Raw genomic sequence first — 16,872 nt, 5'->3', positions numbered from 1 at the left:
AGTCGGAACCGACTCAATGGCACCTAACAACAACATATATTTTAAACTCCAGAAGGCAATACTAATATTGTATTATATAGCCAATATCCAATTAGATTTACCCACATTTACCCTTTATTTTGTTTTTTTTGCCTTCGTACATTTCCATGATTCCCTCTGAGATCATTTTCCTTTTATCTGAATCATTACTTTTAGGACTTCTTTTTTCTGCAATGAATTCTGTTTCCCTTGCTGAGGTTGCTTGAAAGTGGATTTATTTTACCTTCCTTAAAAAAAAATTGTACTTTAGATGAAGGTTTACAGCAAACTAGCTTCTCATTAAATAATTAATATACATAGTATTTTGTGACATTGGTTGCCAACCCCATGACATGTCAACACTCTCCCCTTCTCATACTTAAGTTCCCCATTACCAGCTGTCTTGTCCCCACTGCCTTCTCATCCTTGTCCCTGGGCTGGTGTGTCCATTTAGTTTAGTTTTGTTTTATGGGTCTGTCTAATCTTTGGCTGAAGGGTGAATCTCAGGAGTGACTTCATCACTGAACTAAAATGGTGTCCAGGAGCTATACTCTTGGGGTTTCTCCAGTCTCTGTCAGACCAGTAAGTCTGGTCTTTAAAAAAAATTTTTTTTTTAGTTAGAATTTTATTCTACATTTTTCTCCAGCCTTGTCGGGGACCTTCTATTGTGATCCCTGTGAGAAGAGTTGTTGGTGGTAGCTGGGCACCATCTAGTTGTGCGAGACTCAGTCTAATGGAGGCTGTGGTACTTGGGGTCCATTAGTCCTTCGGACTAATCTTTCTCTTGTGTCTTTGGTTTCCTTCAATCTCACTTGCTCTAGGTGGGGTAATACCAGTGGAGTATCTTAGATGGCTGCTCACAAGCTTTAAGACCCCAGATACTACTCACCAAAGTAGAATGTAGAACATTTTTTTTATAAATGTGTTCTGCCAATTGAAACAGATGTTTCCTGAGACGATTTACCTTCCTTTTTAAGATTATTTTTTCTGTGTATAGAATTCTAGGTTGGCAGTTGTTTTCTTTCAGCACTTTAAAGATGTCATTTCATTGTCTTCTGATGAGCATTGTTTCTGTTAAAAGTCAGTCTTCAGTTGTATTGTTGCTCTTTTGAATGCAATGTGCCTTGATCCCTGTAGATCTATTTCTATTGTCTGTGTTTTCTCTTTGGTTTTCAGTCCTTTGAGTCCTGCCATCTGCAATGTCTGGTAATATTTGAATACTGAAAATTTGTAGAGGCTCTGTGTGATGATTTCTTCTTCCCAAGATTTACTTTTTTTTTTAATAGCAGGCCAATAGAATAGGAGAAAGTCACCTTAATCCAATGAGGAATTGAGTTGTTTTGGACTGGATTTCAGTCTTGATGAGGACTACTTTTTTTTTTTCAGTTTTGTCCTCACTCCAAAGCTATAGCCCTTCCAGGATTGTAACTTGAAATCTTGAATGTTTACTATCGTCCATTTTCTTCCTTGGATTCGGAAGTCCAGTTTCTGTTTTCCCAATACTGTGAGATGATCGAAAATTTTCTTAACCTTTTAGCCTCTAGTGTTTACTTTCTGGTTAGCTTCTCAGTCACACACCCACACACCATCATAAAGGCAGTTACCTTGAGAAGAAAAGCAATGCAGAACGCCAAGCTCACTTCTCTGCTGTTTCCTTTTTTTTCTTGGATCTTGGTTCCTCAAACCCTGGCTTTCCTGGTGGCTCTAAACTTCTCTTGTTGTTTTCTTGGCCTTATAAGCTTCTGGAAGCTCTGAGCCACTAATTTCTACTTGGTCTGTACTTCTTAAAAACTGGCAAATGTCTCAAGATAAAAAGCAGTGAACAATGTTCACTGTTCAATGTTCTCAAGATAAAAAGCTGTGAACATCTCTCAGTGTATTTCTGTGATCTTGGCCCCTAGAGTCTGGCTACCTTAATTCCTCACCGATGTCTTCAATTAGCTGTTTTTTTAAAAAATTTTGTCCATCTTTTGTAGTTGTTCTCAGAGGAAAAGTTGATCTGATACAAGCTACTCTATCATAACAGAAAGCAAAAATCTCCTGGGAGTGGAAATCTCAATTATTGGTCTTTAGAACTTTATATCCTACTCATCTCCCCTTCCAAAAAAATATTATTTGAGGCAATTTACAATGAAATACGTGTACACATGCAATAAAACATTAAAGTAAGGGTAAAAGATCAACAGGACAAAGGTAGTAGGGAAGGCAGAGAGAGGCGTAGACATAGAGGGAGGAGGTAGTTACTAGAAGCTTAAACTATGGATGGTTGCCACAATTGGCCGTCATATGGAGTACTGAACTTCCTCAAAGGCATGGCTCAAACATGAATTTTATATGTTTTGGGGAAAAGAGACTTGGACATTAGAATAAGAGAAAAGAGAAGTGGAGTTAATAACAGTTGACTAGATTTTCTTTTCTTTGTAGGCTTTTGCAAATTTTTAAAAAATTTGAGTCGGAAAGCAAAGGTTGAGGGCTCTGAAACTTACCTAAGAGTGTTTGATCTATCAGACATTGCAACATGTTGTTGGGCCAAATAGTAATTGGAATTACGAATGGTTTGGCATAGAAGCCTTAATACAGCATACAAAGGTGATGCTAAAGTGCCCTTACATTGTCTTGAGTGTTCAGGTACTCTTGGCCTGTGGTTTGACATGTAAGAGATAACTATGCATATAGTTCTTGTTTTTTGGGGAAAGATGACACAATCTCCATCAACAGGCATTTTTTTTTCCCTCCTGATACTAGATTTTAAGAAATTTTATCATGGATTCTAGTGTCATTGAACAACACAGTAGTGTCCTTAATAGTACTTTCAAGGCTAATAAAATTGTTTTTCATATGAAGATTTCTTATATTGACACTTGAAAACAAATGAAGCCATAACTTTAAATTGTAACTTAGTAAAGACTTTTTTTAATGGAGATATAAACTTATACAGTTCAGCCTCAGAAGTGTTTGGGATGCTAATTTGAAATGCTGGTAGAATTTGGAAAACCAGAGGAAAATTTGCTCTTTTTCCCTCAGTTATCAACTGTTGGAATGAGAGGTTTTGACAAAAATTGGCAATGTGTGGCTATGTAGATACTCTTTTTGATTTGAAAAGAGCCATATGTTTTAATTTTTACAAGTTACATTTATTTTTAAGTATCATTAGCTGTTATTTAACAATATTAAAGGAAATCTGCACTAAATACCAGATTGCTGGTGGCAAGTTGCAGTTCTGTTACCAAAATTTTTAAATCTTGATTTGCAAGGATGAGGGGACATCCCAGTTCTGCATGCAAGACAGTGCTTGGGTTTATATCTTTTCAGATTAAAATTTGATCTTTCAAGCATCTGTTCATATCTGCTTTACTTTTCCCGGTGGCACTATAACATAGCTGATATGGAAGGTACTTTTGCAGGTTGAGTTGGAACATGGAGAAAGGAGTGCCTAAGTGATCCTAGGGGAGATGGGGAGGCTTCCCTGAGGAGGTGGTGTTGGAGCTGCCCCTTGGAAGAGGATGAGGAGATTGCTGGGAAGGCATTCCAGGGGAAGGAAGCACGTAGCAGAGCACATAGCAGTGGAGCACAAGGAAGCGTGACATTTCCCAGAAACTAAGAATTGTTTTGTTGGAGTATAAATATTAGGGGTAGGATGGAAGAATGGCAGGAGATGAAGCTGAACTGGTAGCCATAGGCCAGATCATGAATGATCTTGTATGTCATTGATTCATTCATTCAGCAAATACTTATTGAACAACTACTATATACAAGGGAGTCCCTGGGTGGTGTAAGCAGTTAACGTGCTAAACTGCAAAACTGAAAGGCTGGAGGTTGGAGTCCATCGAAAGATGCCTTGGAAGAAAGGCTTGCTGATCTACTTCTGGAAAACTAGCCATTGAAAACCCTATGGAGCCCAGTTGTACTCTGACACACATGGGGTCGCCATGAGTCAGAACTGACTCCACAGCAACCGGCTTCACTGGTACCGTGTTCCAGATCCCATTCTAGACACTGGCGTTCAGCAGTGAACACATAGACAAAAATCACTTCTCAGATGGAACTTGCATTCTAGTGAGAAAAGACAGATAATAAATAATATTCAAAGTCTATAAGCACACACACATAAGCCTATTAATGATAAATCATAAAATTTGGCAGGGGTGAGGATGTCGGGTTTGTAATTTTAGGGTGGGGAGAGAGGCCTCACTGAGAAAGTGACGCTGGAATAAAGATCTGAGGCTGGCAAAGGAGCCAGCGGGGTCAGTATTCTGGACTGAGAACATGTGCAAAGGCCCAGAGGTTGGAGTGGGTCTGGCTTTTTCAAGGAAATATCTGGGAGAAGAGCATGGCCGGAGTAAAGTGGAGGAACCCAGTGAAAGAGGAGCAGGAGATGAGGTCTGAGGAATTAAGGGGCCTCTGACCCTGGGAGGCCTGGGAGCCCACTGTAAGTATTTTGGCTTTTAATCTGAGTGCGATGGGAGTGATAGGACAGTTTTGAGCAGAGAAACCTAAGGTTTTAAAAGATCACTGGTGTGTTTAGTATAGGGGACAAGAGTGGAAGCCAGGAGACCAGTTAGGAAGCTTTGGAATAATCTATGTGAGGGAATGGAGCTTGGACCAGGGTAATAACAGTGGGGGTGGTGAAGAATGCTCTCTGGAGGATAGATTTTATCTGGTACGTGATCAGGAGCCATTAAAGATTTTTGATCAATGCAGTGACATGATTTCTGTGTTAAAAATATCATTTTGGCAGCCATGTGTAAGAAGGATTGGAGAAACAGGATAGGGAGCTGGATTGCTCTAGTTACTAAGAACAAATGTAGGAGACCTTACAGCTGGGACAGTCTAATGCCCAGAGACCTCATGGGGCAGGTTGTCAACCCTGGCCAACTTCTCGACAAGGGACAGGAATTCAAAAGATTTACATATGAGGAAAATTCTTTGAAAACCTTGCCGAGGAAGCAAGGTGAGTGAGTATGGATCAGATTTATTCTAGAGGCGGCTTGCATAGTAGATAACAGCAGACCCTTAACACATGCTGGGCACTGCCTTGAACACTACACTTCTATTAGCTCCTTTGATCCTTACCACAGCCCTAAGGGGAGCCCGGTGACTATTGTCTGCATTTCATAGGTGAGGAAACTCAGACACAAAGAGGTTAACACGAGGTTTTAGCCTCCTAAGAGTCTCCACCAGAGTGAAAAACCCCACTGGGAGATTCAGAATTAATCTGGTTGTCTCTAAAATTAAATGTAAAAAAACAAAAAACAAAAAAAAACCCCACCTATTTCCTTTTCAAACTGTGGTGATAATGGCTTCAGAAAAATTGATCACTGCTTAGTGGTTAGGTATTACGTCGATGCCCTTTGAGCTGCCAGTGACAGAAAGTAGCTTAATAAGAAACTTGGGGGGCGGGGGGGTGAGTGTCATTGCAAGAAACACGCCCAGAGTAACAGGCGTGTCTCTCCAGCGCGCATGCGCGGAATGATTTACAAGGTGTGGCTGGATCCAGGTGCTCAGATGATGCCGTCAGCCCATGTTCTTTCCATGTCTCTGGTCCAGGTGATGACCACGTCGTCTCTTCCACAGCTGATGGCTTCCATACATGGTGCGGAGGGCTGTCCACATGCAGCTTCAGAGTAAATCGTCTTTAGCGTACCCTGATTCCAAAGGGAGAGAGTGTCCTCCCTAGAAGCTTCAATAAAAAAGATTGCCTCGTTTGGGTCCTGGTGCCCACCCTAGGACTTGGGGCACCCCCCCCCTTGGCGGGGGGGGGGTGGGGTGTGAAGGGTCAGCGACATGTGAGGCCAGTTACCGGGAAGGAAAGGAAGCTGGGTAGCAGCTGTTAGTCTGCTTCGTGTTTGCCGGAAGTGGTGGGTTTGAGGTCATGAACACCATTCTGTAAGCGCTGAGCTGCCTTAGAAACTAGGTAGCAGCATGGTGCATCGCTACTCAGCAGTATTTGGAGTTGGCTCTACTATTCTAAGAAGAAATGTGACTTAGTTCTTCTGAGTGACCAACACCAGCCACTTTATCTTAAGGAGAGTGATTTAGGGTTTGGAGGCTTTTCCCGGAACTGGAGATCAGCTCTGGAGCTGACCCCAGCTGGGCTGGGAATGAAGGCTCAGAACCGACATTGTCCCATCACTATTTCTCTAATATAGCTGCTGCTTTTTTTCCTTTTCAGAGGAAATGATAATGGGTGGGGAAAAAGTGTTTCTCAACTTTTTTTGGACACTGACCCAAATTAAGATCATAAGTTTTTCATCATAATCCGGTATACATGTAGTTTTGTTTACCTTGCAATATTCAATCCAAATAATGAAACAGTATTTGCCCCTTATTAAGTCCAATGTACTGTGGTATTTTCTATTCGGTTTAATTTCATTTAAAAAAAAAACGGGTAAAAACCTATAAATTTATTTCACAACCCACTGATGGGTGGCCACCCAGAGTTTGAAAAACATGACTTAAACCGGTGGAAAACAACCATGGTAAAAACACAAAATTGAAAATAAATAATGGAAGTTACCGTTTTATTGAGCCCTTACTACACAGCAGATGCTCAGCGAGGCATTTCATTGAATTAACACATTGAATCCTTCCTGCCCCATTCTATAAATAAAGAAGCCAAAGCTAAGATATAGCGCTCAGATTTAAACTTCGGTCTCCTTGGTTTCACGTTTTCCTGTGTATCGTATTGTTTCTGTTCATAGAACATCATGAAAGAGCTCATTTGATTTGAATTAAAATGCTAAACACGGCTAGTAAATGCACTACAAAATTATGTTGAAGTTCATTGCAATGAAGGCTTTTTTTTTTTTTTTAATTATGCTTTAGGTGAAAGTTTACAGAGCAGATTAGTTTCTCATTAAACAATACACAGATTGTTTTGTGACATTGGTTGCCAACCCCGTGATGTGTCAACACTCTCCCCTTCTCACCCTCGTGTTCCCCATTTCCATTCATCCAGTTTTCCTGCCCCAAGACTTCTTAAAGGGCAGAATTCACAGGTTTTTTAGTCCCTAAGCACCCTGTGACTTGTGTGCCCCTGGGGAAGGGAGTGCCAGGGAACTTTTGGCTCTTCCTCAGCAACAAGCCACTGCATTCCTAACAACACCCACCATCCTGCCAGACACTATGCTCACTCTCTTTGTGCTTCTCTATTCTCATTCTGAATTTAGATCAGGTTGAAGGGTAGAGAGAGAGAAGGAAATGAGCCAGAAAATAGAAAATTAATACTCGGTAGAGTCTTCATATTTTAAAATTAATTTGTAGGCAATGTCAGATAACTGGAGTTAAATCATTTTATCAGCAGGCTGCTTTAGGATTTAAAAATTGGCATCCATCACTGTAAATCAGGTCTCAGGAGCCCCAGGAAATGGTCTCTAGGGATGAGGCGTGATATAGGATGGGCGGAAATGTAAATACTTGATTAGCTGGGTCCTTCCCTTTCACACAAAATCTAAAATATTTCTACATCACATTGAATGAGATGGTATGTTAAATAGTAACAGAAGGGAAGAAGCTATGTAGGTTTTAGGGTTAGCCTACTTTTAATACTTTTCTTCCTCCCTGTCAATCCCCAGGAACTGGTTGTGTGAGAGGCATTCATTTCAGTGGGGCAGACCTGGTTCATAGTCTAAAAATAGTCTCCACCTCCTTCTTCATAGACTCAGGTGGTGTTGTTAGTTGCCATCCAGTTGGCTCTGACTCATGGCAACCCCATTAAAACAGAATGAAATATTGCCCAGTTTTGGACCATCTTTGAGATCATTGATAAGCTTGAGTCAATTTTTGTGGCCCTTGTGTATTCTGAATACCTTCCAACCTAGAAGGCTTATCTTTCAGCACTGTATCAGATGATATCCTGTCGTGAACCTTAGGGTTTTCACTGATGGCCAAGCATTTCTTCCTAGTCTTAGTCTGGAAGCTCTGCTGAAACCTGTTTACCATGGGTGGTATTTGAAATACCAGTGGCATAGCTTCCAGCTTCCTACTCAGGTAGGATGCCATTTCCCCCAGCAGTTCAGATGTCATTGTTTCTGCCATGTGCCCATGAGCAGGAGTATCCACGGGCTTACCACTTTGATACTGGGAAGTCCTTCTGTAACTAAACACCCACCTTTCATCTCTTCTTGTTGCAGCTCTTTGTCAAGGTCGTGTGGTGAGAGTCCCTGCAGGGCGCCTGGTCCGGGTGGTGGGCACTGAGCTGGTCATCCCCTGCAACGTCAGTGACTACGATGGCCCCAGCGAGCAGAACTTTGACTGGAGCTTCTCATCCTCGGGGAGCAGCTTCGTGGAGCTTGCGAGCACCTGGGAGGTGGGCTTTCCAGCCCAGTTGTACCGGGAGCGGCTTCAGAGGGGTGAGATCCTGTTGAGGCGGACGGCCAATGATGCCGTGGAGCTCCACATAAGGAACGTCCAGCCCTCAGACCAAGGCCACTATAAGTGTTCAACTCCCAGCACAGATGCCACCGTGCAGGGCAACTATGAGGACACAGTGCAGGTTAAAGGTACAGTCCTCACCTTGGGTTATTATGCCAGGAGGTCAGACCTTCCTCTGCCACTTGGCTATGGGTGACTTTATCAAGGACTCTGGGGCTCTGTTCCCTTATCTGTCCAATGGATTAACAGCATCTTACCTGATTAAAGGCGGAGGATGGGCCAGGTGGCTTCAGAGGGTTCTTTCTCTACTGCATGGCCAGCATGGTCTGAGCCATCCTGTGGCTAGTTAGTTGGAACCAGCAGGTGTGATGGTGGAGAGCCCAGCTCTGGAGCCAGGTTACCTGCACTCAATTAGTCCAATTCCTGAGTTCCACTTGTCAGCCATGTGCTCACGGGCCTGTTATATAACCCCGCTATGCCTCAACTTTCTTGTCTGCAAAATAGTACCTACCTTCAAGGCAGTGAGGAGTAAGTGAGTTAATATGTGGAAAGCCTTGTAACAGTGCCATAGTGAGGACTCAAAGAAGGTTGGCGACAAGAAGTCAATGATCATGATGATGATGTTCAGGGTTATTGGAATAATAGACACTTCATAGCTCATGTTTTTCTTTGTGCCCTTCATTTGTACAAGAAGTTGTTACGGGTTTTATGTAGAGAAAGAATGATGTGGTTGTTGCTAGCTTATGACGGAACACAGAATTGACTTGGCTGTGCAAATAATCACACCTTTTGTGGCACAAAAGCTTAAGTGCTGGGCTACTAACTAAAAGGTCGGAGGTTTGAATCCACCCAGAGGCACCTTGGAAGAAAGGCCTGGTAATCTACTTTTGAAAGATCATAGCCATTGAAAACACTGTGGACCACAGTTCTACTTTGACACCCGTGGGGTCACCGTGAGTTGGAATCAACTTGAGAACAACTGATTTGGTTTTTGGTTTCTTATATATCTGGAATGATTTTTCTTTTTATCATTTTCCAAGTCCTTTTAGATTTACTCAGACATTCAATTCTCTGAATCTAATGAAGAAGATAGGGCAGGATATTTCCTTAATTTACACATGAGAAAATGGAAGAGCGTAGGTTAATTACTTGCCTAAAATCATACAGCTAATTAGGAAGAGAGCCGGAACAAAAGATTTTAGTTTGGGGTTAACAAAATAGAAACATTATTGTTATTATTATTACTTAATTATACATTTATTTGTAACCTGCCTTGTTCCAAAGAGGATTTAAGTCAGAGTAAGAATGTATTTTAAGATCAGAAAAGTAGGTGTGTATGATGATGTAAAAAGAGGGGTTGACCCAGGCATTGATTCTATTCGTAATGATTTGTAGAGGTAGATACCCTATGTCAGATACTGGCCCTTCATTAGACTCATAGGTATATATTTTAAAGTCCCATAAGACATCCTTGCATTTAAGTTGAATAAAGTATTATAAAGTATTTATAAAAGAGGTGTTTCATCTTCACTGGAGTCCCTGGGTGGTACAAACAGTTAACACACCTGGTTGTTGACCAAAGGGTTGGAGGTTCAGGTTCACTTAGAGGCACCTTGGAAGAAAGGCCTAGTGATCTACTTCAGAAAAATCAGCCATTAAAAACCCTATGGTGTGCAGTTCTAGTCTGACACACAGAGGGTGGCCATGAGTTGGAATCGGCTCAATGGCAAGTGGTTGGTTTACATATCCATTAGGTCAGATTCACCCTTGTCTTCCCTTATAATTCTCATCTTGAAGAGTTGGAGGGCAGCAGGAAATTTTCCCCCAGTGTCTTTCTGTTTCTTCTGCAGCCTTTGGAAGGCAGAAGGAAGAGGTGGTCTCCTTGGGCCAAGAAAGCAAGTGGATGACCAAGAGAGACTGGCTGGCTGCTCAGGCAGTCTTTGGAGGGGGCCGTGTGTTGTCCAGGTTCTCCCTGGCCTGCAGCTTCACCAGTGTTGTAGCTGTTTATCCATGTCCTGAAGGATGAACTAGCCTTGGGAACTGAGCCATGTCAGACAAACTCACAACTGATATGTGTACTGGGATGTCATATTTATTTTGCAAGAGATGAGTCTTTGGTCCTTCTAAAGATGTAGACTCTTTTATGTTATCCAGACTCATCCCTAACTAACTCAAGAACACTGAGTTAGTTTCTGAGAGGAGAACTGGGGGAAAGTCCAAAGAGATGATGAATAGTGATGACCCATAGAACACCAAAAACCAAATCCGTTGCCTTAGAGTCGATTTCTGACTCATTGTGATCCTATAGGACAGAGTAGAACTGCCCCATAAGGTTTCCATGGAGCAGCTGGTGGATTCGAGTTGCCAACCTTTTGGTTAGCAGCCGAGCTCTTAACCACTGTGTCACCAGGGCTCTGACCCACAGAATAGCCTGATAGATTTTCCCTGCCCCTTGGCAGAGGCCTCTCTCTTGTTAGCAGAGTTCCAGTGCCCATTGCATATAGCTTCTGTTCCTAAACAGCACTCACCATTACTCCTTGGTCTCCGGCCCTCTTTTTCGAGGCTCTGCAGAAGCCCTGAGTCTTCTTCTAATAGGCCCTAAGACACTGACAAGCTCAAGTTTCAGCTTTTTCTGGTGCTTTCCTATCCCGCGGATCCTCTCTGGTCATCATCGTCATTCTTGGGCATTTCCCAGGCCTTAAGCCACAGGCAGCTCATGCCAGCCTTTCCCCACTGCAGATCTTGCTGGCTGAACTGAACATGTCCAGATTCTGTAGGCTCCCTACTCTAGCCCTGTGCCCTGACCAAAGGGGCATTTGATAATATTGCCAATTGTTTTACAGTGATTTCTAAGTGCCAGGCACTGTTCTAGGCATTTTCTGTTATTATTAACTTGCCTAGCCCTCACATCAACCCCATGAAGTAAGTTCAGTTGTCATCCCAATTTTAGAAGTGGGGAAACTGAGGCACAGAGGCACAAAGTAACTTGCCTAAGGATAGCAGACGTATATCCCCAAGCCATAGATAAGGGAGTTTTCACCATCTGGTTCTAAGCAATAATAAAGCGGTTGCCATGGAGTCACCTCTCACTCAGGGCGACCCCATGTGTGTCAGAGTAGAATTGTGCTCTGTAGGATTTTCAATGGCTGATTTTTCAGAAGTAGATCACCAGGCCCTTCTTTTGAGAGGTCTCTGGGTGGACTTGAACCTCCAGCCTTTCCGTTAGCAGCCATCATGGTAACTGTTTGCACCACAGGGGTTTTATTAGTGCCACCTCTTTTTTTATTATATGTTATTTTTGTTAAGTCAGAAAGTCATTTGCGATGATCTGTGAATCAAAATGGGAAAATACACCCATCTGGGCATTAGAAAAGGGAAAGAAAGGAGAAAATTCTTTGGTCACAGCTACAGTAATGACTCGGGCCAGGAAGTCATAGAAAGGGGCCGGTACTTGCGGCTGTGGGTCCGACCGTGGACAGTTGGGCTGAAGCAGCTCCATTTTCTCTCCACAGTGCTGGCTGACGCTCTGCACGTGAGCGCCAGCGCGCAGCCCTCCCCGGCCCTGAGCCTGCGGGAGGGCGAGCCCTTCGAGCTGCGCTGTTCAGCCTCCACCACCTCGCTGCTGCACACGCACCTGTCGGTGATGTGGGAGGTGCACCGCGCCTCCTCCAGGCGGAGCATCCTCGCCCTGACCCACGAGAGCAGGTTTCGCCCGGGCCCCGGGTATGAGCAGCGCTACAATAGCGGAGGCGTGCGCCTGGACACGGTGGGCAGCAACGTTTACCGCCTCTCTGTATCCCGGGCTTTGTCCGCGGACCAGGGTTTGTACAAGTGTGTCGTCAGTGAGTGGATCGGAGAGCAGGGTGCCTGGCAAGAAATTCAGGAAAAAACGGTGGATGTCGCCACCGTGGTGATCCAGCCAACAGGTAAGTTTCTGGAAAGTACTAATTTTAGACTCAGTGTTATTGTCAAAACCTTTTCTGACAAAAATTAGGAGGTGAAGGAGAGGGTGGTATTGGTAGTATAACAAGGGGTGCCTTTGTTTTGGGCTACATTATAGTTTTGTTTTTCAACTGGTGTTTATCTGAATTTGTTTCCGTGGGAGCTGCAGCATAACAGATATTAAGACAATTCTTTCACTAAAGGATTAAGCACTGTAGTCATGTGGCCAGAATTAGGTCTGGCCTGGTGGTCAGAGGGGCTTTGGGTGGAGCTGCCCACACCCTGTTCCAGAGTGTTCTCTTAGCTTTATCTGTTTGGAGTTTCCTGCATCTCTAGATCTGCCTTTTGCCACAGCTGTTGGGAATGTGTACCTTGCTCACTACAAAACCTCTTATGTAACTTGGATCCTGTAGGCCTGCCTTTCGGGGCCTCTCAGATGCACCTTTCCCATTTAGGTGAGGCCTTCTCTAGGGCTGGCCCTCTCTTGCTTTCCTATATGATATATACCCCAGGAGCATCCAGGCCTAGGTTTGATACTCAGGAAACCCTTTGTCTATCATCTGTGAATTAACCTTTTTTTTTTTTTTTTTTTAATTTTCCTACTTCAATTATAGAAACAATTAAGAAAATATAAATGCATTTTAGAAAGCCCATTAAAAAAAAAAAAAGAAAGAAACAAAAACAAGCCATTGTTGACTGACTGCTCAACAAGCACCAGTGGAGAACCTACTGTGTGCCCTGCTCTGTGCTGGGCCCTGGGGTCAGAGGTGCTTGAGGCTTGTTCCCAGGTCCTGGGAGCTTCCAGCTTTGGTGGAGACAGTGTAAAGAGACCATTTCGGGGTAATGTAATTGCTGGGGATGAAGAGATGTACTTGGGTTTATGGGAGTCTAACATCTTCAGCTCTCAGAGTACTTGCTGCCGTTGCTGCTACCTCTTGTTTTTTAAACTGGGAAGACCTTGGCTGGACTCATTTCCTGAGTGTAAATGTGAGTGTGTGGCCTCTCTGTTGCTCAGATTAGAAGGAAAGCAGAGAAGAAAACACATGGGGGGTATTTTGTCTTTATAAGCTGCATTGTCCCAAGTTCTTTGCTCTGCATTTACACCACTGCACAGGAGGTGGGTTTGGTGGATGTAGGTGGCAAAAAGCAGGGTGGAGGTTCCTGAGTGACTGTGGCCATCCATGAGGTGGGAGCTGCTTTTAGGGAGGAGAGGGCTGGCCCCTCAAGTCAGTCCTGGTTCCACTGGCCACAGAAATCGCTTCCCAGATGAACTCAGGCCACCTCTTTTATCACAAGTGATCTGCCTGGAATCTGTCTTGAGAAACCTCCAGATATTCAACTTGCATCAAACAATTGTTTTAATGGGGCAAAAGGGTTAAGTGTTTCAGATTTCTACCACGTTACCTTTTTCTGCAGGAATTTCAGTTATAAAGGTACTTTTTTATTTCAAAGAAACCTCGAAACCCATCATATCGAGTATAACTTGAACACTCTTGAACCTATTAGGCAGGTTATTATATCTGACTCTTGCCCAAGACTAGGGGTTGAAAATCTTTTTTTTTTTTTTTTTTTTGGTGCCGCAGGCCTTGTGAACAGTCTGGTGAAGCACACAGACCTTCTCAGAATTAATGTGTTTTAATGCATAAAGTACAATACATAGAATGGCAAAGAAAAACAGTTGTATTGAAATAGCTATCAAAAGATGTTTCAAGCAGGTTTATTATATAGCAATACAGTCATGCATTGCTTAAAGTCCACGGTATGTTCTGTGAAATAGGACATTATGTGATTTGGATGTTGTGCAGACACTGTGCTATATACAAACAGTCCTGGATTATGAACGAGTTCCATTCCTAAGTATGTCTTTAAGTTGAATTCATACATATGTCGGAAATTAGGTACAGTTTGTATCTAACATCAGTTAGTCAAATGTTTTAGTATGGAAAATATAGCGGTGGGGAGTCTTGGTGATACAGTGGTTAAGAGCTCAGCTGCTAACCAAAAGGTCGGCAGTTCAAATACACCAGCTGCTCCTTGGAAGCCCAATGGGGCAGTTCTACTCTGTCCTATGGGGTCGCTGTGAGTCAGAATAGACACAGCAGCAGTGGGGATATAGCAATGGTTAAGTGCTCAACTGCTAACAAAAAGGTCGGCAGTTCAAACCTACCAGCTGCCCTGCGGCTCTGCGGAAGAAAAATGTGGCAGCCTACTTCTGTAAAGATTTAAAGCCTTGAAAGCCCTATGGGGTAGTTCTACTCTGTCCGATAGAATGACAATGAGTCAGAATCGACTCCACGGTGGTGGGTGTGATTTGGGTTTGGTACCCTTCTGTGCATAAACAACAGTAAAGAAACACTTCCAGATACACTAAAACATCTTCAACGTAATACAGCAATAACAGTAATGATTTTTTTTTTGTGCATCGCAAAGTAGCGCCTTTTTGTTATTCGAACCATTGTATGTACCTTGAATTTTTAATATAATAGGCTTTATGGTGGTTGGTTCATAACTATGGGTTATTGGACGTTCTTAACCCAGGGACTGCCTGTACAGTCTTATGGGACCATGAGACATATATGTGGTCGGATGTTGACCGAACGGACGTTAATGCCGCGCATGACTGTACTGTGCTTCTTTATTAATGCATTAAACAATAAAGTCTAATAGCAGGCCTAACAACTACTGTAATTTCTAAATAAATGATATTTCAAGATATCTGCAACAACTCTAATGGGATATAAAAATGTCTGAATTCCTTTGGGGGCAAAGTCCTAGGAACAGGTAATACTACATTGGTTTGTGGTTTACGTTCATTGTGGAAGAAGATGCTAAATTTTAGGTAAAGGTTAGTAAAAGTAAAGAAGAATTTTTTTTTTCCTGTCCAAATTGACAGATTTCCTGAATTCTTTTTGTGGATCCCAGTTTAAGAACCACTAGGGTGATGTCTTTCTCTTCTTATCCACACCTGCAGTACCAGTAGCTGCCTTCTTATTTATTCTTATCACATTGTTATGATAAATGGCACAGGGCTCCTTCAACAACACAACTGTGTTACCTATGTGGCAGTATTCCTCCCTTACGATAGGAGTGGTCTGGTTACTGCAAATCTTGGTTGTGTAATTTGCAGATGCAGTTATATCCCGCAGGAGAAAGCGTACACCACCAAAGGCTTTGTCCGAGGTCCCCCCTTGCATAGCAAATCCTTAGAACTGGTTGATTTTTTCCCTTCATCCTGCTCCCAGTAGCTTTCCCTCTCCCAGCAATGACCCCTCCTAGTAACCCAGAATGGTAGCAGAAGGGAGGTTGGCCATGTGGGAAATGTGGTTAGTAATGTCACAAGATACTGAGCCATTTGCAGAGAGAAAATTACAAAATGAACTATACAGTCAAAGGAACATTCCTGACAATATTTCTAATACCTCGGAATTTGTTTTCTCCATACATACATACAATCCACAACTGTTTTGTGGATTGACCACCTCTTCACTTAGCTGAATCCTTCCTGAACCTTCTTTTATCTAATAGATGGCTGGCTAGAGAGGGCAGTGGTGGTTCGGTTGTGGAATTCTCACCTTTCACGTGGGAGACCCCAAGTTCGATTCCCGGCTGATGTATCTCATGTGCAGCTACCACCCATAAGTCAGTGGAGGCTTGCATGTTGCTGTGATGCTTAACAGGCTTCAGTGGCGATCCCTAAGACAGACTGGGAAGAAAGGCCTGGCAATCTACTTGTGAAAATCAGTCAGTATAAACCCTATGGAGTACAATGGTTCGATCCCATTGTACATGGGGTTGCCATGAATCAGGGCTGAGTCCACAGCAGTTAACAACAGAGGACTGGCTAGCAGAGGGCAGCTGGGGCAGTATTCCAGGAGCTCTGACCGAGAGCAGTGTGATGGGGTGGTGCAAACCGTAGAACCAGCAGAGGCAGGCAGTGTCCATACTGAATCCTTTCAAAAGATTACCCTCACATGACTTTTGGCCCCTCCAAAGGAGTGAGGGAAAGAGGGGGAGGAATTTGGAGGGTAGATGGAGGTGAGAAATTGGGCTTTTAAATTCATTTTTCTAGTACTATGCTCACCTCATTTTCTGTCTTTTGTCAAGGTGGATCTTGAACAAGGCTTGAAATGAATACTTGACAATTTGATGAGCTTTGAAAATATTCATGTGAAAGTAATTTACTCCAAAGGGCGTGGGCTTTTGGTGTTGGGTCTTTGTCAAACTAGTTACCAGCCTTTTGCGATCGAGCTTATTGGAGACAGTGGTTGATGCTGAATGGCTCTTGCTAGAAGACCAAGATATGCCTCCACGCGAATCCCCTGGGAAACGTTGGCTATTTGTCATCTAAGTAATTGTTCCCAGAGCATTACCACAAATTGAACGTCTTTCTGTTCTGATTACAGACGTTCAGGCTTTTGTGTTGTTTTTTGTTTTTTTAATTTCCTGAATAGAGCAAAATGTTTCTATGTAAAAAAAACTTTGGAAAGAGAAAACTGAAACTAGATCTGCCGAGCAACTGTGATGTCAGATTCTTCAATG

General features: G+C 43.0%; 1 protein-coding gene across 1 annotated transcript in view; it reads left to right on the top strand.

Moving 5' to 3' along the window:
* The window catches only part of PTGFRN (prostaglandin F2 receptor inhibitor), a 100,651-nt gene that overhangs the window by 37,283 nt on the left and 46,496 nt on the right, over positions 1 to 16,872 (top strand). Inside the window, exons 2-3 of the mRNA XM_003409611.4 lie at positions 8,151 to 8,519; positions 11,904 to 12,317. Of these exons, the coding sequence (XP_003409659.2) occupies positions 8,151 to 8,519; positions 11,904 to 12,317 (783 nt within the window). The remainder of the gene's footprint in view (positions 1 to 8,150; positions 8,520 to 11,903; positions 12,318 to 16,872) is intronic.

The sequence above is a fragment of the Loxodonta africana genome, chromosome 3 (genome assembly GCF_030014295.1).
Source record: "Loxodonta africana isolate mLoxAfr1 chromosome 3, mLoxAfr1.hap2, whole genome shotgun sequence".
Classification (NCBI taxonomy): domain Eukaryota; kingdom Metazoa; phylum Chordata; class Mammalia; order Proboscidea; family Elephantidae; genus Loxodonta; species Loxodonta africana.
This window is presented reverse-complemented; position numbering and strand designations above follow the sequence as displayed.